The sequence below is a fragment of the Prorops nasuta genome, unplaced genomic scaffold (genome assembly GCF_024137725.1).
Source record: "Prorops nasuta isolate Cenicafe-Biocafe unplaced genomic scaffold, Cenicafe_Pnas_1.2 PNAS00091, whole genome shotgun sequence".
In the NCBI taxonomy this organism is placed as follows: domain Eukaryota; kingdom Metazoa; phylum Arthropoda; class Insecta; order Hymenoptera; family Bethylidae; genus Prorops; species Prorops nasuta.
Window position 1 is genome coordinate 149,210 of NW_027116888.1, and position 23,147 is coordinate 172,356.

The window sequence follows — 23,147 nt, forward strand, 5'->3', positions numbered from 1 at the left end:
CGCACGCGGAAGGACGACCAATGCAAAACGGACGGATTTGACCCACCACGCGTAACTCGTATTATATACATATACACGAATCTCGTTTAACTTCTTCTCACACCTCGTGCAAAACTCGTCCGCGTATTTTTATTTGTTCGTGCAACTTGAAACGATTATATATACTGTTCGGTTAGCGAATAAATAATTAGGCATATATACCTGCTCGTGTTTCTTCAGGTAGCTGAGTCTTGGGAAGGTCCGCTCGCAGAATTGGCAGGGATAGGGAGCCGTGGGGTTGTTTGCGAGATCCGTGTCAGCTTCCGGTTCCGACGGGAAGCTCGCGGACGTAGGCGTCGCGCAACTCGACGGCGTTTCGACGCCTCCGGTGCGACCCGAAGACGTCCGCGCGCCATCCTCGCTGTGCCAGGAGGAACTTCCGGTCCCCAGAACCTCTGCAAAAAACCGGAAGTTATCTTATTCAAACGGTCCTTTCCACTTCCGCTGCGATCTTTATTTTTTGTCGGTTTTGTTGTTACAATTATTCCTTCCTAAACTGTTTATAATTATTATATATAGGACTTGGTATCCTTCACGAATCCATAGAAGTTCTTTCTGTACCATAGAAGACTTCCGGTTTCTCAAAACCACTCGAAAAACCGGAAGTAAACCGATTCGGAGCACTTTTCTCTCAAATTTCCAGTTTCTTATCAGTGTGATCACGATTACTGCTCCATCCTACAGCATTTCTAAATACCACACAGTCCTATACATATACAAATAAGCGTTAATTAATCCAAAGAAGGTTTTCGCAAAAACATTTATATACGTTTCGAATTGGGAAAGCTTGGAATAATTTCGTGTGTCCTCGGTGGTTCGCGCGAGCCGCTCGACGCGGTCAGAAATCAAATTGGATCTCGTTTGCTCGCTCGGGTTAATGGTACGAGTTTCACCGTGTCGCTCGTTACGAAAACAATATCGCGTCGCAACGGGGCAAGGTGAGCACTTCCAGGCAAGGCGCGGTGCTCTCGTTACTCCTCGAAGCCTCCTTCTTCACGAAGAACTGGTATTACAACGCTCAAGACACTCGTTCAACCAGTTCCACCCGAAAATTCTTCCGCGAAACGCTCTCGAGGCTTTTCGAATCTCGTCGAATTTCCTGCGAGCGCATCGCTGTTTCGTTAACTCGATGATTACCACGAAAGAGGGGAGGGGAGGATCTATAATAGAGTCACGCAAATCCTGCGAGGAAATTAATTCTTTTGTCGCAGAGGGGGGCTGGGGTCGAGCCAGACAAATTAATTTTAGGAGAAGACAAGAAGAATTGAAGCACAAGTCACTCGTGATGCTGTTGCTGGTAATTGGCGATGATTGCTTTGCACGAGTTTATCGTAAAGTGTGGCGCCTGGTGGTTGGGGAGTCGTGGGCGTAGGATGCGTACAATTCGAGGGTATCCGGGGTTGGGTGCGGTGAGTGTGTGCTGCTTTCAAACGAAATTGTCTGCATGCGGGGAAGTCGACTGGAGGAAGTTGACCAAATCAAATTATGTATACTGTATATATATATATATATATATATATATATATATTATGAGAGAGAGAGAGAGAGGCTGACACGCGAGATTCCGCAAAATCTGACAAAGCGACTGGTGGGTGTCGCGGTCGTCGAAGCAAATGAGGAAACGGCCAACTAGCCGAGTCATTTCCACCGTTTATACATTGCGTCATTTTTGGTTGCTCCAATCCAATCAGCGCCTCCCCCAGTTTTTCGACTCACCGGAAACCCCGGCTACTTATCGCCTTCTCGACTCCCCCATTTTTCACTCATTCCCTCTTGAATGCAACAATTAATCCACCCATCTTTCTTTTACTCCTCGTCACGAAACGTCTTAAGGACGAGGATCTTCGAGGTTTGTATCAATTTTTATGTGTATATATATATCACTTTTTTGCAAAGTTGCTTTCAATTTCGAGCAATCGTAAATCCTCGATTTTCCATAGTTTTTCCTCTCGCCGGAAACTGTAGATGCAGCCTTTTTTTTATTCTTCGTCAACGATTTATAAGGATCTGTAGGATCTTCGAGACTTGTATCAATTGTGATACAGCACGTTTACGGATCTTGCGATTTTCGAGCTGTTATAATTTCTTCCAGCCAATCCTCGACTCTTCCAGTTTTTCGACACACCGGAAACCTTGGTTACTCATCGCTTCTCCTCAACTCTCCCCCATTTTTCACTGATTCCTCCTTAGCAACGCAGTTATTAATCCAAGTACTCTACCCTTACGCTCCAACACGAATGATTTTCAAGGATAAATGACCTTCTTCCTTTATATATATATATATATATATATCAATTATGACAAAGCACCTTTAAGAATCCATCGAGCGTCGAGCAACCAATTTATTCGATCCAATTTGCCGATAGTCCAGTTTTTCGACTCATCTGATTGACTCTGCCACTTATCCTCAGTTTTTCACTCATTTACCCCACGACCAGCTCCACGATCCCCTTAACACCAAAATTACCATTTCTTCATCAAAAAATCCTTTTAAAACGTAAACACCCTGGTATGAAACATTCCTACTTTTTAATCTTCAACAATTTTCAACAGAGTCTACGATACGCTACATGGGCGAAATAGCGAATTGTTTCGTTCCTCCTCGGGTTACAAATATAAACGATGCGAGCTTCTGGATCGGAATGCCAATCAGGTGTCTCGTCTTTACATTGTGCAACTACTACGAGGCGAACGCATGCGAGGAACTCGGCTCTGACTCATTTTCCTAGAGCTTAGCAGCGAATGACTAAGCTGCCAGGGGTGCAAAGTGGACCAGCCTGTACAGTGTGTCTTATCTAATTTGTCAACCGAAGAAAAGATGCAATCGATTCTCGATGGAACGATGGAAAAAAGCTGTGAGATAAAATTCTCATATTCCTCTGAGATATCCCGTTAATTACATACACGTATAACGAGCCCTCCTACAGGATATATCATCACGGTAGGAGCGGGTGATTTAATTCGGCGACTCAGCAGGGCCAATCGGAGGATGTGTCATGAACGCGAAAATAGGCGCACTTAACCGATGCCAGTCAGTCAGCTGTCACCTCGGGCGTCTCTCGGCTATTTATAATAGCATTCGACACTCTTATTAATAGGGACCATTTAACGCCTTCGTTAATCTCCAACGTATACGTATATATAATGATTTATAAACATTCGATGTTTGCTTATAATAATACAGTCTTAGCTTATCTCGACACTGAGTGTAAATATATATATATATATTATAAAAGCGATGATGGATATATATAGCAACTTTGAAAAACCATGATCCAAAACTTTGATAACTGATAAAAAAGTCGAACCTTTGGTCTTCCTGGCTTCCTCGTGGGAGGGCTCCTTGTGCGCCTGGATCTTCCCAATCAACAATTCCAGCCTGGAACTGTTGCCCTTGAACAACATCCTGGATCTCGATCTCGCACTAATTAGCAAGAGTTACGTTCACAGTCCATCGATCGCAACGAGAGAAAGCGACGAGTTTCGAAAAACGCACTGTTTTGATCCACGAGTTTTCCTCCGAAGAAAAGCACCGCGAGGTGGAGAACGAGGCAGCGTTCTCCAGTGGATTTTGGGTGAATTTTCAGAAGACACTGTGTGCGGGGACCAGTGGTGGATTTTTGTTAGGATGGGAGAGTTCAAAGGTCGAGTTTGAGCGAGGTTGGGTGTTCTCCAGTGTCTGGTGAATTTTGTGTGTGTGTGTGTGAGAGAGAGAGAGATGGAAATGGTTTCGTTGGGCTCGGGGGCCCGATGGTGACTAGTGACTGTTATGGCTCGACGGTGCTCCTCTGACGGGTCCTCTCGGCTTCTCGGGAGCTCCGGACTTGGGTTCGGGCGCCGGGAGAAGGGACTCCCGAGGCCAGGGAGTCCCCTGGGGAGCCGGCAACCGCATTGGACGGTAGGCGGGCAAGCGCACCGAGTACACCCACCTTTTCCATCACGACCATACCTATTCCTCACCTCGCCTCACCCCTCACCTTTGCCTCAACCTCCTTCGAAAATACCATCTTCTGTATATGTGTGTACAGACCCTCCGAATCACACTCATTCACCCATGCATCCACTGTACGTTCATTCAGTACACTCTCTCTCTCTCTCTCTATATATATATATATAAATTGTTTTTTCTGAACCAGCAAATCAATTTTTTAATAATTGTCAAAATAAATTGGACGGGAAAAGAATTTTATCGATTCTATTTTCAACAAAGGAATCCATTGGAATTTTTAGGAAATTTTGGTAACAAATAAACTGTTCTATATAGAGAATGCAGAGAGATTTTTCTACGATTCGTGAAAGTGATCTCGTGATCGAGCTGGCTCCGATTAACAATGGATCTCGAGTGATCTTGACAGTGTCTCGCTTTCCGATTCGCGGATTTTCTGCGGCTCGTCGCGTTCCTACAAACCGAGGCTAATTTTACAAAAGCTTTTTATCGGCGCGTTGAACCGCGGCCGAATCCCGTTAATCCGTCGAGTATCGATAATTCGTCGAGCCCGATTTAAATAGCTCTCTTGAAATTAGTACCGGTAACAATTTTTTCCCCTCATACTTGCCTTTTCGAATCGATAGGTCGAAACACCCGAAAATAAAGCGTCTGAATGAGAAAACTCTGTGCGGTAAAGGCGTTTATATAAAAATTATGGGATCGGAAAAATTAGATAACGATATTTCCCTCGTAAAATTGCTTTTGCGAGTCGATAAGTCGAAATACCCGAAAATAAAGCGTCTGAATGAGAAAACTCTGTGCGGTAACGCGTCTATACAAAAATAATGAGAACGGAAAAATTAAAGATCGCGTGCATTGGTAAAACGGTGGAAATGAGTAGAGAGCAAGATCCACGGACATTAACTATTGGAGAGGTTTTCAAAAGACGAGAATAAATCGTGGAAAATGTTACTTTCCGGTCTGTCTGGAGCGAATATCGATCGACTTTGAATATTTTTCTAAAATAATAAAATATATTATATATATATATATATATATATATATATATAGATTGGCGTGGTGGGGACAATTGGTCGACTCTGGTGAGACTTTTAGTTGCACCAGGGTGCAGTACGAGTATAAAAATCTTGCAGAGTTAAAGTCTATTGGAATCAGGGTAAAATCGGACCCCCGGCAAGTCTGTGAAATCGCGTGGAATGGATTCTCACACGGGTCCCCTGGGCCCCTGAGGGCGCCCTGTAGGATATCCTCCAGCGGGCCACCCATAGCGATAATTATTTATCTCACAGCCACCGTTCTACCTATTTTCATCCCTCCAACCAATCTCTCTGCAAAACATTCCCCACCGCGTCGATTAATTGGAGCAGTTCCACCCTGAAGACTGGCAATACTGCAGTTTTAAACTAATTACTTTGTAAAGAAAATAATTCATAATTACTGTACTATACATAAATAATTAAACAGAAAAATAAAAATCAATTTCTTGATTTGAGAGAGAAAATATTCATTTTCAAGGTTTTGGAATGAATCTTTTCCCTGATTCGTATTCATAATCATATAAAAGAAATTACAGCAGAAGAAAATTGTGTAAAATACGCGGGAAGTGGATTTTTCGGGGACAAAATAGAGGATAGCGCAAATTTACTACGGAGATTCGGGGAACGATCGTGACTCGAGTGAAAGCAGAGAAGAGTCGGATTGTGGGAGTCTCCGTGTGTGAGGCGCATGTGCGTCTGGCGATCGACTCCGCCTACGCCACTTTCCAAACGCACGTGCTTGCTCATCCTGGCGCCCGAACAGCACCAACTCTGCGGACGGTTGGGAAAAATTCACCAGGAGGAGTTTATCGAGGCAAAAATAACAATTGCAACATTGTAGCAAGGGGAAAAACAAAGTTTAGCCTTATCATAGGGAAAGGGTCAATAATTTGGGAGGAAGGATAACGTTATTGGTATCCTGGAGGGAATCGGTTCTTGGGTATCGAGAGACGAGCGCGATTTGCGGTCAAAGAGGTCTGTGAGAACATTTCCCGTGGTACTCGACGTGTCTCGAACTAAATTTATTAGATTGAAACGCTCCCACGCCTCACCCCTTCCAAGAAACACTCGTCAGTTATCACCTCGTTGCGAGTACTTCGGATGTACTCGAACTGGTCATTAATGACGTAATAATTTATATATAAGTGGAATAGAGAAATTCGCTGTGGACGTATGACGTGGATCGAGGAGGAGGGTAGTTTGGTTTGGTACTAGGGATGAGATGGAAAGAGAAAAATGTTGGGAATAAATTGGTGCAGGGGAAGCGAGTGGTTTCTGTCGGAGTTTGCAGTGGTGAAGGAGGAAAATCGAGCGTGACAGGCTGGCCGGTAAATTTGAAGCTGAATGGAGGAGGCTGAAGTTGGCTTCCGACCACGGTAAGGGTAGTTTAAGTTCTCGCGAGAGCAGGAAGCGTCCTGACCGGAAGTGGCTACCCTCTCAGACGGCCTGCACCCTTGCTGGATTTATCTTGACCTCCATCTCCAAGCAGCTAGACTTTTGTCTTGATAAGTCACAAAAGCCAACTCTTAGCCCTCGACCCAAAAACTATTTCCACCCCCTTTCTCCCTAATTAACATTCATCCCTTCCCTTTTGTTCTCGGCACAATGCCGAAGACTCCGTAAATCACTGATATTCCTCGTGATATACTTTTTGGACGTTCAATCGAAATTTTGGTGGATGTACGTTATCTCGATATTCCAGTGCACGATGCAGCTCGAGGTTCTCGTCGGGGACCGGTGGGCTTTGATATTTCGGGCCCCCAACGAACCAAGCCTCACCTGGCCTGACCTCTCTTCCTCTCTGCGGTGACGTCTTTTCCTGGCAAGACAAAAACCTCCACTCGTACACCAATCACGTAGCAAACCAAAGGTGCGGGCCAACAAAAAATGTGGTCTTCCATGAGATATATTTTGAAAAACACGTTTGGAGCCACTCGACTAAACATTGCTGATATTTCTTTAAATGAATGCATAAATGAGGAAAATTTTAGTTAGAGTAATTTGTATAATGTTTGGAATAAGAAGATTTTTGTGGACAGTCTACTTACACGTTTTCAAAAGTAAACATAGATAAAACAGGAGAAATAGCACAAATTCCTGCTTAGAAAACTTTCGTGTCTCTCCTTTATATACACACACGTGTTATATTTTTGTTTAATCAAGACATCAGTAATTCCAATTCATTTCTTGATAGAACTATAAGAAATTAGGGAATTTTCAGCGATCTGTCCCAGAAAATTGAAAGATCTTAGCAGGTGCCTCCAGTGTCCTTTAAAGTCACTGTGGTAACTCATTGAAAAACAGTGGATCGAATCAGCGAGCATTTTTTTCTTGCCTGACGAAATCATTTAGGCTTCTGTGACTTCATTCATCCGACACGCCTCTCCAAATCCCTCCAGTCATTGCACAAATACCTTCCGTTCGGTTCGGCCCACCTAAACGGACTCTAACCAAGTCATTCACACCGATTACAATTTAATTATCCATTCTCTCTTCCTGCCATTTCTAGACGTTTAATAGCTACCGATCGTTCGGTCATTTGGTCGCAGAAAACTTTGCTGAAAAATTTAGTATATAATTAACAAAAATAAAAGAAAAAGACGAACTTACGATTGTGGCACGTGCCATTGGTTTGAGTTCGGTCGGTGGGCCGAGGGTCCTGCGTAGGATCATCTGCCTGCAGGAGCGTTTCGGTGCGCAACCAGTTAGGTGGAAAAAAAAAGAGAGAAAGAGCGAGAGACGGAGAGAAAAACGTGCACTTTGTCTGCGCACAACCGACGAGACACCTGCCGCCACTCGATTTTTCGACTCGCTGGACCAAAACATTCGCTGATACACCACGAATCACCTGTGCAACTTTGTCCATCCAGTTTCTTCCCCCCGAATTATTCCCAATCACTGATAATAATTACGTTCGATCGTACAGAATCCATTGAAATTTATTCGAGCCTATCCAGCAAAGCTGAGATGTTGATCCCGATTGGAAAAAATCCACAGGGACTTGAAGAATGATCCAGCAGGAACCAATCGGACGATTTAAAAAATTGAAAGTATAGCTTTTGCAGCATTTCGCATATTTCGCGACCGTGAAGACTTTCACTTGGAAAAAGCGAGGATCCTCGCGGTGCTCCGAGACTTTTCCTCAAGACACAGGAATGTTCGGTAAAATTATTATATAAAGAGAAGAAACAGTGGGGAGATGATAAAAATCTAACAAAATTACACCGGATCGTTTTCGAGTCTGGAAGTGAACGCGTGGCCGAGCTGCTACTTGTTGCTTCACGCGTGACAATGGAGTTCCTACGAAGCGTGAAAATTAAGGGAAAGATAAGTGGATGATAATTCAAGGTGAAACCAGAGTGCGAGAGAAGTAGATCGATTATAAGACACGGAGAAAGAGATAGGCCGAGTTTATCATAGAATTTTCACTATACAGGAAGAGTTATATCAATGACGGATGGAGTAGAATACACATAGAACGTCTCTCGCGTTCGTGGAATAGAAGCAGCCTTGGGTGCGTGACAACGCAACTTGTCCGAATCTCGGATCACGATCTCTCCAGGGAAATGGTGTGGTGAGATTAAGATTGTGGGGCTGCTGCGATTGGCGGAGAGTCGAGTGGAATCAAAGCGAAAGCCGAGGAGGGGGAGGGGGTGGCTTTTTAAGTGGAGGCATTCCATGAACGAGGGAAATTGGGGGAGGGGATGTGGAGTAATCGAGAGGGAGCAGATAAGGAGACTGAAATATAGTGGGGGTTGAAGATTGAGATGTCACGTGTGGAGCGTAGACAAATACGAGGAAGAATAGAAATGTACTATATATATATATACATATATAAAAGGTACCAGAGAACATCCTCCAGTATTCCAAGCGTAATCATTAATCGCTCCCGAGGAATAAAAGCAGTAGAAAAACTCGTGGATCGTGGTAGGCCAACGTTAATAAATTAGCGAGAGTTGGCAAGTCCTGGGGGAGAGGCTGCAGCGGAAGGTGGGTGTTGGGAAGAACACAGAATCCAGTGTCACCCGACGGGGGTCCTAAGGATTTTATCGGGGGACCATGAGAATCGATAGTGGCCTCAGCACCCTGCTGGTTACAGGACACCATGCAGTGTGTCGCCAAGCGATCCAGCCTCGTTTATTATATTGGCGAACGCTGGGTCGCGCCTGGGGTCACGCTACATTAGTTCATCGAGTTCATGCTGGTCCGCACGGAACCGGAAATCAACTCGTTGTCCTTCTTTCCTCTCGAAAACCAATGTACAGCGACCCATGATCTTGGTTCGTTATCGGTGCTCGTCCTTCTTGCGTTCTTCAACATCTTTGCTCCCAGTTTCGTCGGAGGGCCCAACTCTCATCTCTTCATCCTCCAGTGGGAGAAGGTGGAAAGATGGCGGCGGCTGCGTAACGGTGCAGCCGAGTTAACGCGACGTGTCGAACTGGTCCGTGGCTGGACGTGACGTTTTCAGTGGGAGCAAAGCGAATCGCGACGAGCGAGCGAAGCCGAGAACGAGGTGACAAGACAAAAGACACAAGAAAACGCTGACTGACTGTGGGAAGCTATCGCCCTGTCGATATTCCTTCGCTCCAACCTTATTAGTCACGCTATCCCTCATTTTTCTATCCACCCAGCCAGTCGGTCTAACGCCTCTTGGAAAATCTTCGTGAAAAACCGATAATGGATTGTCACGCTTGACATTATTTTACAGATTCGCCACTGATCCTTTGCTTATTTTTATGTGTATATATATATAGGAATATAATTCGTGGCTGGTGTAACCTTTTGTGGTAGCTTTAGGCTCGTGTCGATAAAGGGTTGAATGAGAACCCATGTTATTCTAAGACTAAACGTACCACAGAATATTTTACACACGTGCGTTTATACACATGGAAACAGTAGTTTGACCTTCAAAGTGTCAACTTTGGTATATTAAGTTGATTCGAGGAATTCGTCTGCAGTTCTTCATTCATTTTTCCATAGAAATATAATTAGTGGATGGAGCAACCTTTCACAGTGATTGTAGGCTCGAGACGACGAGGGGTTGAATGAGAACGCATATCATCTTAAAGTTTAATCGAGTCCTGGTCCTGCGAGACTTGGCTCCAGCCAATCTTAGCAGGCGAGGACTCTTGGGAGCCTCGGTCCCTTTGGAGTATCCTCCGGATATCTTTGGATTCCTTGCATGTAGAAACTTATTCTCTCTAGATCTCAAGTATATAACGTTTCAAAATTAACTCAAATCATCTGGAACAATCACAAACTGTATAATCTGACCAGAAAATAATTATTTCTTACAAGATCCCATTTTCTCATTCATATTTCAGTGGTGATAATAATTCTTGATTCAAGACTCTTGATGGAATTGTATATTTCAGTGTTTAACATGAATCGTGGCAGAAAATGAGAGAGTGGCAAAAATTTGTAACGAGCAACGACTTCGTTAGAAAAATACTGGGCTTATGATAAAATACGTTACAGCAGAAGTTGAAATTAATACAAGGCAAAACGTTCTAAGGGTGTGCTTCTGCCCTTTGCCCTCAGCCACCTTTAGGCTGTTCTCCTCCCATGGGACCAACCTCGTATTGCCGAATTACTTGTAAATATTTAAACTCTCTTCACACCTGCAAAAAAAATCCCAGCTTCATTATTAAATCCAATAAAAACTTTATCACATTTATCCAATTCCCTCTCGCACTGGAACCACAAAGTTTTAGATAATCGAATCGAAATTGATATCGCGTGAAATGTACAGATACACCCCTTTCTTTTTATCTATTATTAAAAGAAGGAGAACGAGAAACGATGCACGTTGGACTAATTGATGGGCAAAGAAATAATCGTGCATAATAGGTACGGATTTAGGGATTTTGTGAAAAGGATAATAGCGTGGAAAGGACGACCTAGCTATAAGGGCAAGCGCAAACTTTTTTCGACCTTTAAATCGTTTCGAGTATTCACCTGCGTGGCCGAAATCGGATACCCCAATCATCTTGTCACGCGTTATAGAATCTCCTACAAAGGGTGGCCCACAATAAACCGCCCCCGTCGAACACCAAAAACCTTGGTCCCTTCCCATCTCATCACCTCATCCTCTAATCTCTTGAATAATTATTCAATATGAAAACTAAATAATATTCTGTATATAGATGTACACAAATAATTGTATAATATATAAACTGCTCCCATTGGACACCACAATCCACAAACCCATCTCATTAGCATTTAACCCTCTAATCACTTCAATATTAATTTCTATGAAAACTAATAAATATTCTGTGTATTGATCTATTAATATAATTATATATTATATAAATTGGCCCCATTGGACATTAAAATCTCTAGACCCTTAATATTACCATTTTATCATCTAATCTCTTCAACATCAACTCTTTTAAAAAGTAAACAATATTCTCTATATTAATCTACAAATAACTATATAATATATAAATAAAAATTAGGAGAATATTTTTAGATACAGAGTCAAGATTTCTCAGTGATTTTTATATATAAAGGGGAGGGATTTAGTTCGGTTTGTTCGGGGACTGAAAAATGGGACCCACACTTTGTTTTATACCCCTTTCTGGCGACGTATCGAGTTACAGGCACCAAGCAATGGCGGAACGCTTGAAAGGGGAGCCGATGGGGCCCTTGGACAGGATATCCATTCTATATTAAATGAAAATCACGGTTCTGTCTCGGTGAAAAAGGGTGCCCGCTGTGAGCATCAGGAGCGAAAACGGGCGAAATCGGGAGGAGGCGGAGGGCACGAAGAAAGGGCGGTGCTGATTTTGGCTTTTTTTTATTCTTCTCCCTTTCTTCTCACTCCCCCCTCCCCCTCTCACTTTTGCTCTCTGAACCATAGCCTTTCTCTCCTATATAAACTAACCTACCCCGTGTCGTACCGAGCAAGGACATCCGATATGTCCTTCCGAAAGCTGAAATGGAGCGAAACAAGGCGATTCCCATCCTGGAAACTTTAGAACATCCGCCGGAATCATCGATCTCCCCACAGGATCCTCCCCCAATTTTCTTAATCGGTTAGAAGGCTCCTGATGGAAAATCACTTGCCAGGATCGTCTCTGGTTTGAGGGACCACGAGACCTCAAGAGCGTTTGGAAAATATTCCACTGACACAGCTATAAAGAGCGTCCAATAGGTGGAAAGGGGGGAGGGAGATGGAAAGAAGAAATCTTGAGTAAAAGAGAGAAGTTTGCAAGTGGTAATATGCAAAGCGAGGTTGTCCGGTTTTGTTTACGAGTAGTTTAGCATAATATTCAAGGGCATGGTGGGCGAGAGGGGCAAGGAGTATCGTGTCCAGGCAGATCCGGGGCATGCACGAGGAATATTCGAAAGGTCCTCGAGGGAGAGATGGAGCACGAGCACTGGAAGCCTGTCCGATTGGTGCCCAGGGTGCATTTGCGTCTAATTCAATGCATTACCACCGCCTTCCACCCCCAACTCGACCCAACGCTTCGCGGCCACTCGCAAATAATCCACCACCTCCCCCTTCTCATTCCTCCTTCTGCATTCTCCAACAACTCAATCTTTAACCTTTCTCGATGATACATCAATGATATAATTACACTGTCTTGTGTCTTTTTACAACGAAGTACAGCTGTTTCCACTATTAATGATTGATAGATCTATTTGCACAATGAGAGGACAGTTTGATTTTATGTAGATTGTGTGAGTGAATTGTAGTAAGGGGGCAGAAGAGCTTAAGATCAACTTTCAAGTACAAACCTGTAATATTCTTAGGTTCCTTAATATTCCTGGTATTCAATGCTCTATCAAAACCTTCCACCCCAACTCAACGTTACGTGGATACTTGCAAATAATTCATTTTCCTCAGCATTCCTCAACAATCTCTCAATCGTATAATCACACTGTGTTATTTATAATGAAAAACAGCTGTGTTCGTTACTAATTATTGCCAAACTTATTTCTACAATGAGAGCACAGTTTGGCTTTATGTAAATCGACAGTGAATGGTAAAGAGAGGGGAACAGAAGAGGCAGAGATCAGCTTTGGAATACAAAGCTGTAATATCGCTGCTGTAATATCCTTGCGTTCCCTAATATTCCTGCTTTCTTACGAAGCAGAGCAATGGCGAATAACACTGTGTCGTGTCAAGGTGGTTCGGTTCACATTTCGGTTCGGCCGGATTCTGTAAGACGGCGAGTTCTTTGATCTCCTCGTCACGGCCCAGCTAGATAATCATCTAACGACTCGAACCGGAGAATTAGTACGACCTGGATATTTCGTACACGCTCTTATAAAGGACGTAGAGCACGCGTCCGTATTTACAATCCGACCCTTGGCCTCACTCGTTTTATCGATCCTCGCGTGAAACTAGAATTTCCAAATCTGAAAGAAAAGAAACAAACTGTATGAGTCAAAGCGTGAGTTATCCGAGGGTGTCGAGAACGACGAAAAATCGTAGAAAATCATTACCAGCGTGGAAAATTTTGTAAGATGATTTTGCAGGCACACGTGACTATACTATATAGAAGTGTTTGAAAGACGGCCTCGATTGGACCAGTTTGCTCGATGCTTGCGCAAAAAAAAGAAAAGAAGAGAGAGTAAATGTTGGGACGAGTGAATGATTTTGTTAAATTGGAGGGAATCGTGGCTCGATCGCGTAGGAGCTGCACACAAAAGTGATGTTGGGGTAGGAGGGGCGGACGAAGAGCGATAAGAAGGCACCCGCAGGTGTAATTATGATTACCGCAATGCGGGGGTGTGCAGGGGGCAAGGATCTGCGGGCTCGTATGGCAGTTCGGGGATTCTGGGAAATAGGAATCCTCGAACGGCACTTCCGCGTCGCGCACAGACACACCAACAATGCTCCGTTCTTTTCCAAATCTTCCCCCCGCCACCAACACATGGGAAACAAAAACGCTCGCGCGTTTAAAATCGTGGAATCGATTGAGGAAAGAGAGGAACGGTCCTCGTGGTTTATGGCTGCGGAAAACGCAATTTTTTCGGTTCTTCCGATGGTTCCGGAAATTTGAATTTACACCCAGTGCAAAGTAATGGGGTTTTATAGAAAGGAGGGGGGAGAATCGATGCAAAAACGATAGCGAGATAATATTTTCCAGTCGAAGAAGACGGAAAAAGAGAACTCCTCGCGCGTTTAAAATCACTGGAGAATCGATCAGCGAGATAGAACCAGTGTCATGGTTTATGGCTTTGGAAAACGCAATTTTTTTACTTTTTATGGTGATTCCGGAAGAGTTGGCGTTTATAGCGGGTGGATGTAATGGGATTTCGGCGGTGTTTTATATAGAAAGGAGAGAAGTAGAGGGGGAGGGATTGGTGTAAGCGATCGCGGGATGGTATTTTGGAGTTGAAGAAGAGCGCGAGGGATGGGGGCTGGCGCGTTCTGCAGGGGCAGTTAACAGCTGAGTTTTTCCAGCATGGAACCCACGGGTCCTCGGGCACGGCACCCCGAGGCCTCGTTCCGGCGTATGCTTTATACGCTGCCGGACCTAGCCGCTCCCATAACGCAACCCTCTTACACCCCCGCGCAAAACACCTCCGCGAATATTCTTACAGGGCCGCAGCCGGAGGGATCGTACACTCCGGACCATAAATCCACGCGACAGCTCGAAACTCTCGCCTTGGGAGTTCGTCTAACGCACGCTTATTACTCCGCTGCGTTCTCTTTATTCCCAATTATCCAACAAAAATAACGCAGGCTCGATCCAACAACAAAGCCGGCAGATTTATTCGACTTATCGAGAATTTTCTACAATTGGATTTTACAGTGTTCGATTATAAGGGATGGAGTATTCTATATACATATATATATATAGGTAGATATAATGAAATATTTGAAAACGGAAGGAAGGAAATTTCGCAGATGATTCTTTTTACAACTTCCGCTCTTCCACCTCATTGTTGTCCATTGGACGTTTACGAGCGGATAATTGCTCACTCGCAATGCTAATTTTTACCAAAGTGCCTAGGAATTATTAGTCGTAATGAAGAATAATTTACATATTGACTGGCGTCGCGGTAAAAATTCATTTCTCTCCTCAGTGCGAACTTTAACAAGTGTCTATGCACAGGCTCTTTTATTTTTCTCCCCTCTTATACTCCTCCTTCCTTCCTTTTTTTCCACAAGGTTTTTGCAGTTGGAACTTTTGGATCCTGTGAAGTTTGGTCGTTAAGGGAGAGGCACCCGGCGATATTCCGTTTAATTGTCGGTTCTTGAGCAACTGCGGTTTCAAGGCAGTCAAGGATCGAAGCAATTTATCCTCTGGGAGCAGCGGTGGCTTGCGTTATGTGGCGTGGGGAGAGGGGAGCAGCGTAGCCAGAAAAACGCGACCTCAGAATTGCGTCGTACGTATACCGTACAACGTGCCACGCAGTATACACTTTCCCCTCTCAAATCTATCCACCACGACTAAAATTCTTTTCTTGATAACTTCACTTGAAAATCCGCCGATCGAGGGAATTGTTGTAGTATCGCAAAGCTGCTCCAAATACAACAACAAATCAACTATGTGGTACTATTGTAGCATTTGGAGTTTTCCTGCATTCTCTCTTGATAGTTTTAAGTTAGAATTATTTTCCAATTCATCCAGCAAAAATCTATCGATATAGAATTGCTATGGTATTGCAAAGTGATTCCAAACTTAACAATAAATCAAGAGTTTCAAAATATTGTAAGATTTACCTTTTCCTTCAATTTTCTCTTAGTCGTTTGAAATTAGATTTGTGCAATTTTGCACGAGCAGATTAAAAATGATTGATAGTTTCTCTGGGGAGCTAATAAGAAAAGGCTCGCCCACACTTTGTTTGGCTCAACCGCAGAGAAGCTCTTAGGCTTAATTGAATTCGCAGCGAGAAAAGTGCGAGTCGCGTTACTGCAGGCGTCTCTATAAAACTCTGACATATGGCTAATGTCACCGCATCCGTCGCTTTCCGTGCATAGACTCCACTTCCCTCTTGCTCATTCAGGAATTTGATATTTCTCAAAAGGCAAATAAAACTTCTTTGAAATACAAACTGGTAGTAATTCTGAAATATTTGATAAATATAAGTGAATGTTTTTAGGAACAAATCAAAAGATAAAATAAGAACTGATTAATAGAACCGTCCGGATATCAAACTTACCGATTAAACTCGCTTTGGCTCTATTTATACACCAGCTCCCACAGTGGCTAAAGCGAGCCAAACGTATAGTTACACGTGGAGCATTCCTGCCGATGAGCCTGACGAGTGGCAACTAGGTGCCAGGCATATTCTCGCATATATACATATCTCTCTCCGACAAGTTGGACTCGCCATGGATCAAACGAAAACGCTTCTTTGATTCTTTCAATTGACTCAAATTTGTCCTCGTTTCACATTGCTTTCCAATATTTCTTATTATTCTCTAATAATAACGCTCTTAGCTAAATTGTACCAAAGAACTTCTACTGCTGTAAAACTGATGTAAGTACCATTTAGCAATTCGACCTTTGACCTCGGTAGGAACCAACCGCAAATTTGCATTTCTCTCTCTTACATACACGCAAACGTTAAAATATAGATGAGTCTGGAATGATTCAAGCTCGAGTGGAGCAGGAGGTCGAGATGGGTCAAGCGAATTTTTGCAACAAGAAGGATAAATGACTTTTTCTCCAGCTGTTCTCGGGACGGCTAAGTTTGTGATCGACAGTGGAGCTAATCGGTCCGACGTATCTGAAGTTATGCGTGCCAGGCACGAGTTCGCTTATGCGCGATGCATTGCAATTGTCAGACGTGAACGAGATAAGCCAGTGATGTCTCGGAGATTTCAATAAAGTTCGACCATCGCGATTGTTTGCTTTTTACACATTTCTTCATCTTTTCTTTAGCTCAACGCGATGAATTGGCTTCCGTGTACAGTAGCTGTAATGGCCCATGGATCGTGAAATTCAATTTTCTCTCGAGAGAAAATTAATTTCATAGTAATTATTATTATTATATACTTGATGAAGATCCAGTAGTAGATGCTATGCCCGCGTATATCGTTCGTGACTTTTCGTGAATTTTGTTCGAAGCCTCGGTTTGCTGAACTGGATGCGACCTCTGTTTACTTCCGGGAGCGGCGTAGAAAAGAGGCGTTCTTCAGCGTCGTCACTGCTATCCGAACGAGTTGAGGTGTAGGTCGGCAGATTGTATCACACAGAGAATTCTGCTCCGCGTCTCTCTGCACGTCCCTCATCGCATTTTTCCTCTCCTTTTTTCTGCTTCTCCTCTCTTTCTCTATCTCGAATTGACCCCACTCCATCTTCAACGCGATGATCGTGATCCAACAAACTCGCAGAATCGCCTTTACCTCGAGATCAATCGACGAATTGGAACAAGGACGATTCAGCGAATTCTCAACAAGGATAATGGATATAATCTTACTGCACTCGGTAAGACACAAAATTCGTCATTTTCCATAATAAAATCTTAAATGATTTTTCTGCTCCCAGTGAACAATAGAGAGCGAGAATAGCTGATAGAGAGTACCAAATAGAAACCAGCTTTCTCTCTGCACTTTTATCCTGGTATTTTAACAACCAGAGAATTCTCAAAAAACCTGAAAACGAAATTAACGATATAGATTAGATTTATCACGATTGATAAACGGTATAAATATGTAATACATAATACAAGTTGCAATTTTTCTTGCCTGATTTTTGTTTAACATTCTAGTTAAGCTGTAGCAGATAAGAGGCATCGTCGAAGGCTCGACGATAAGGCGAAATCGCAGGACGTAAAGTAAGCTGCTGCTGGTGTGCCTCTGTAGGCAAAAGTTTTCTCGCCGTAAGAATTCCTCGCCTTCGGCTGCCGGGTTAAACTTTTCGCCGAAATTCCCGTGAGTGCCGTGAGAGACCACCCCCAGCAACCCCCAACAACCCTCCTGCATAAGAACAGCAAGCACACGCGCTCTTCTTAGCTCTTTTCAACCTCCAAAACTGCTCCTCAACTTTTCCATCCCCCCTGATCTATTTCTCCAGCCATCCTTCCTCGATTAAATGATGAATTCTCCAACGAGAGCGCGGTGAGGCGCGAGAGGGGGTGAAAACAAGCGTAGGGGTGAATTTTTCAGATAGAAATTTTCCGAGAACAATGAAAAATGTTCAGGTGAGGAATTGAAACTGAGGAGAATGGATGGTTTTTTCGGGTTTGTGGAGGTTTTTGGAGATGCGACTTTCTCGTGGTTTGTATGTGTTTGGAGATAGGAGAAGGAGTGTGCGTAAGGGGGGAGGAGGGTAAATGCGCGCGTTCACGCGGGAAAACTCCCTGGAGAAATAAGCTGGGTGTATGTAATGCAGGCGAAGGTATTGTAAGGGGTGTAAAAGGAGGCGATGTGGTCCTGCGGGGTTTGATGCTTGGAGGGAGGGGGGGGGGGATGCGTAACTGCGGCAGGTGCGAAATTTCAACCAACCCACCTCCTCCAACCGTCTATTTATTATTTTATTACCCACGGACTATATCGACTGCTCTCTCGGCTCTCTATCAAACTTCAAAATTAACAATTCTACTTAAGGAATTTTAAATTTGCTAATGGAACGTTAATTAATTTAACTTAGTTATTACTGTTTTATTATCTCACGTAGAAATTTATATTCCTAATGGAACGAATAATTATTATTTTCTTATTTCTTAGAGAGAAAATATTAATATGCATCTTTCATTTTTGCAAAAGTTATCAAATTCTCTCACTTTTAAATTACAGGAGTATGAAATACCGACGGAGATAACAAGCTTACCGACTGAGTTTACCAAGCCTTTGGTCGGCAACTTGGGAAACTGTTAGAAATTGGAAAACGCGTTCGATAAGTGGGAAAAATGTTGAAATTTGAATAAAGAGAAATTCATTTAGCATATGATCGAGTTAAACGATGAGTGATCGGTGTGACCGAGACTCGAGGAAATAAAATATTTACGCTTTGCAAATTTTACGAATTTGGCGGTGGAGAACGAGTGGTCTGGGTTGATGGGTGAATTTTGTTAAATAATAAGCGAGCGGAAGTGGCGGTACGACGACGGTCGGCCGACGTTTAAAGTGCACCCTCGTGTCCACGTCCGTTCCAGCTAATTATCACGGATCAGTTGGAACGGAGCGTTTGCCACAAATTACAAACGTTATAAACCTACTCCATCCAAATCTCTCTATAGTGGGGTCAACTCTATCGATTCTACCTAAAACGAACGTAGTTCTGAATTAGAAAATTGTTTAAAAAAGCGAGTTGATTCTCGGAACGTCTTACCTTGACCAATACGAGTAAAAATCAGTGGAAACTGAGACATTACCACAAATTACAATCGTTATAAACAAACTCCATCCAAATCTCTATAGCAGGATTAACTTTATCGATTCAATGCTAAGCAAACGTAGCTCTGGATTGGAAAATATGTTGAAAAAATTAACTTTCTCTCAACGTCTCCCATACATTAATCCAATTGTCATAAACGAACTGCATCCAATCCCATTATACAATTAGCTGTGTATCAATACTAAAAAAAAAAATAAGCGTATTTTAGAAACAGACAAAGTAATAAAAATGAATGAAATTATTCGTACCCTCTCACCTTGAATAACGTGAATAAAAATTCTACTCAATCGAGTAGGGTGAAAAGTGATAACATTAGGTGTTTGATGATCGCAAATAGCATAGGGGGGAGAAAGAGGAGCAGGGGTATTTAAAGAAGGACGCGAGTGAAATTTTCATTGCGCCAGTCACGTCTGTCACGACTCAATTGGCTGTTAGGGATGAGGATGATATCCAAGCGGAACGAGGGTACAACGACCTTCACCGGGGGTGGAAAATACAGACACAAAACCAAGGTTCGATTCGAGACGGTCTCTCGCACGATAATTATGAACGATTATTTGAGAAAACGTCACGTGACTAATGAATGATAAGATACTTCTGGAGGAGGACGAGAATGGGAGAGGGGAGGTCGATGGAGGAAAGTTTGGCAAAACACGTAAGGATGGGGTGCGAAAGTCGAGCGAGCGTGGAAAGCCGAGGAATCGGGAATTAGCTGGGGAAGAAGTAGTCGAGAGAGAGAGAGAGAGAGAGAGAGAGAGAGTGGTTGGGATTCCCCGCGGGATTTCTCGGATTCGCAAAGATCCCAATCTCTTAGGCGGGTCGCATCTTTTTGGTTGGTTCCAGTCAGTCAGTCAGTCACTCGATCCCGACTCCAACGCTTATACCCCGGAGACCCATTGCAACTTTAAGCGCCTCGCATTACGGGCATTCGGTCCCCCCCCCCCCCTTCATCCTCTACACCCCTTCCCATTCTCTCTGGCCGAAGCACCGAACGAAGGAATAGCTCGAAGCTGCCGGCGGCGCCACCCCCTCCCCCCCCCCCCAAGCCGATCTTAATTTAGCTTCCACCCTCTTCTTGCTTGCCGCGACCATCTCCGAATTCATTTCAGATCTTTATCCGTAGAAACGCGCGCGCGGCCAGACCATCTCGAACCTCGCATTCCGAACTACGAGAAACTTTCCCCTTACAACCCACTCGTGACTCGATTGGCATCGATCTCGACTCGCCTGGATCATCTATTCGCTACTGGTTTATATTCGCGTTGATCGTCTTTTTATAATAGTGATCCAAACTCGTCTGGATCATCCCTCTCGATACAATGACTCGTTAAGACTATATACACGAAGCCTCGCATACAAATAACAGTTCATTCTCCAAACGACCGTGCAAAGCGAGCTTTCACGTTAAAAGCCAACACTGGATCTCAATTTATAAGAATTAATACCCACTGAGAGATGATCAGTGGAACAAGTCTATGCATGGTAAGACTACTGAAATCTTTCTTAATTCAATTATCCAAATGGCCTGAATATTCCAATGGGTGGGGTTGGCGAAGACTGCCAATTGCTATATCGCCAACTTTAATTTACAGTGCATCTTGGCTGGAGTTACCTGGAGTAAGATGGAAGAGAGAGAGAGAGAGAGAGATAAAGGGGGGAAGAGGGAGAGAAATGGAGATAGAGAGAACTTGAAGGGTTAATTAAGTGTTTGCTCGTCCGACAAGCCCAGACTGCGCATCTCCAAGTACGAACTGCTTTTCCACCAACGTCCAGTAACCACCATTAAATCTAGTTGTTTCACAGTACACACTATTATACTACCTAATGTATTCCCTTTGTGTTCCCTCATTCAAATCCACAACGGTAAATTCGAGTTAAGTATATACATACATATATAGTATAATTATCCTAGAAAAAGGATGGAGTATATAACGTATGTAGAATATGGAAAGAGAAGGTTTCGTTTGTTAATTGAGAAAAGTGTACGGAGCTTTGCTCTTGGAAAACGTGGCTTTTCGTTGGATTCCATGAAAGAAAGTGGATAGAGTAGACGTCAAGACGGGCAGGATTGGCGTTTAGAAATCTGTTTGTGCGATCTGAATGGGATGCATGGTATGCGTACGGGTTTAGCCCTTTGGCGAGGATGCAGGACGGAAGCCGGCACTAAAGGGACACATTTATGTCTTCCCAGGAGTGCGTTAGCTGGCTGGCTAGCCGCCGGCCAATCCCCGAAAGTCCCCGCGCTACCCTTCTCAGCCAACAACACCCTGTGTTCACGGACCGGTGAGTCTACTTCCACTTCTCGCTCCAATCCTCTTTATCTCTCTCTCTCTCTCTCTCTCCCCCTCCCTCTTTCATTTCCTTCTATATATACTCACTCCCACAATATAATCGAATCATCAACGTACGTCCAATTCTATGCCAACTCGTCCCATTTCTCAAATTTGAAACAACCAGCTCCTCCTCTTAACGACTACATCCTCATCAATACCATTCGTCGTCCTACGTCCTCCACATACACACGCACAACACTGCAACAAAGAAAACAGAGTGACGAAGAGTCACAGTTGGATCAGTGATTCCATATTTTCTTGGTCTCAGTGCCAGGTGGCAGTATCAGGACTCGCTGTGAATTTTCTCTACTTGGCTTAATCGCTATGATCGTTATACTCGTGGAAGTTCAGAGATCCTTTGGTGGCTTTTGAGGATCCTTCGACTAATCTTGCTAAAATCGTTTTCAATCCATTCGTCTTCGTTGAAACGCCGAGAGTTTGAATAAAAGGACTGCGGAGCAAAGGAAAGTTCGTGCTCTCGGTATAGCTGGCTTTATCCTTTTCCAGTCAATGGACGGACTTTAACGCTAAAGTTCCAACGTTACCGGACATTTTGGGTGTCTCGTAGTTCTGGTAAACGTATATATATATATATATATATATATACCGAAGAGATTCTTGCGCTTAAATGGCAGCAGCCAAGTTTTGCGAACCGTTTCATAGAAAGCTCCTATATGCTTTAAAGGAACTTGGCTTTTTTCTAGAAGATCCCCTCCTCTCGCTCTATATATGGTCCAGTGAACTTTGACCCTGAAGAAGCTCGATTCGTGGGATTTTTGAGTGAAAAAACAGCGAGAGGTTTGGATCAATTGGATCCATCGATCCTCCACTCCTCCCATGCAGACACGACAGAAAACTCACCACTGTCGAGGCTATTATGATTTTCCAGATCGGGTCCTTGGGGCGAGCTGTTTCCATTCTGCAGATAATCTGGAAAAAAAGAGAGATGTTAAAATGAGGAAAGGAATTAATGGGAATTTTAAACAATTCGTTAAGCTCGAATGCTATGCATGAGCGTGTAAGGTGTTTGTAAGAGGAGTGGGGAGGGTGCGTATCCCAGTGGGAAATTTGAATTTTGGTCGGTTTTCCTGGATTTTGGGCCGGACCAGTCTCCGATGTGCATGCAGGAGCGGGCTGTGGGAGCCAATATCACCGGGCCACGGCTCCTCGGGGATTATACTCCTCTCTTTTCCACCCTTTCCGCATTGTATTGGTATACATATATGTATATCCCGGCAACGTGACGCAAAATATATACCTCCTGCATAGAAGCGCGCAAACAACGCACCTGCAAACTGTATAGCACACGTGCCAGTGTATTACATGGCCGTATTATAGACTCCCCACGTATAACTTTCCTTCCTAAGTTTCTTCCTCTAGAAAATTTTCCTTCCATTAATGAAAAAATGTCCCCTGGACCAACGCCATTCGATGGAGAATATTTATAAGATAATCTGGAGAGATTCCACGAGTCGATTGGTAT

At 43.6% G+C, this 23,147-nt stretch overlaps 1 protein-coding gene across 1 annotated transcript in view; it reads right to left on the reverse strand.

Annotated features, from left to right (window-relative positions):
- LOC136784881 (zinc finger protein 423 homolog) overlaps nt 1-23,147 on the reverse strand; it is a 42,285-nt gene that overhangs the window by 6,947 nt on the left and 12,191 nt on the right. Inside the window, exons 4-5 of the mRNA XM_066745798.1 lie at nt 22,526-22,594; nt 202-434 (exon numbers count right to left, since the gene is read on the reverse strand). Coding sequence (XP_066601895.1) covers nt 202-434; nt 22,526-22,594 — 302 coding nt within the window. The remainder of the gene's footprint in view (nt 1-201; nt 435-22,525; nt 22,595-23,147) is intronic.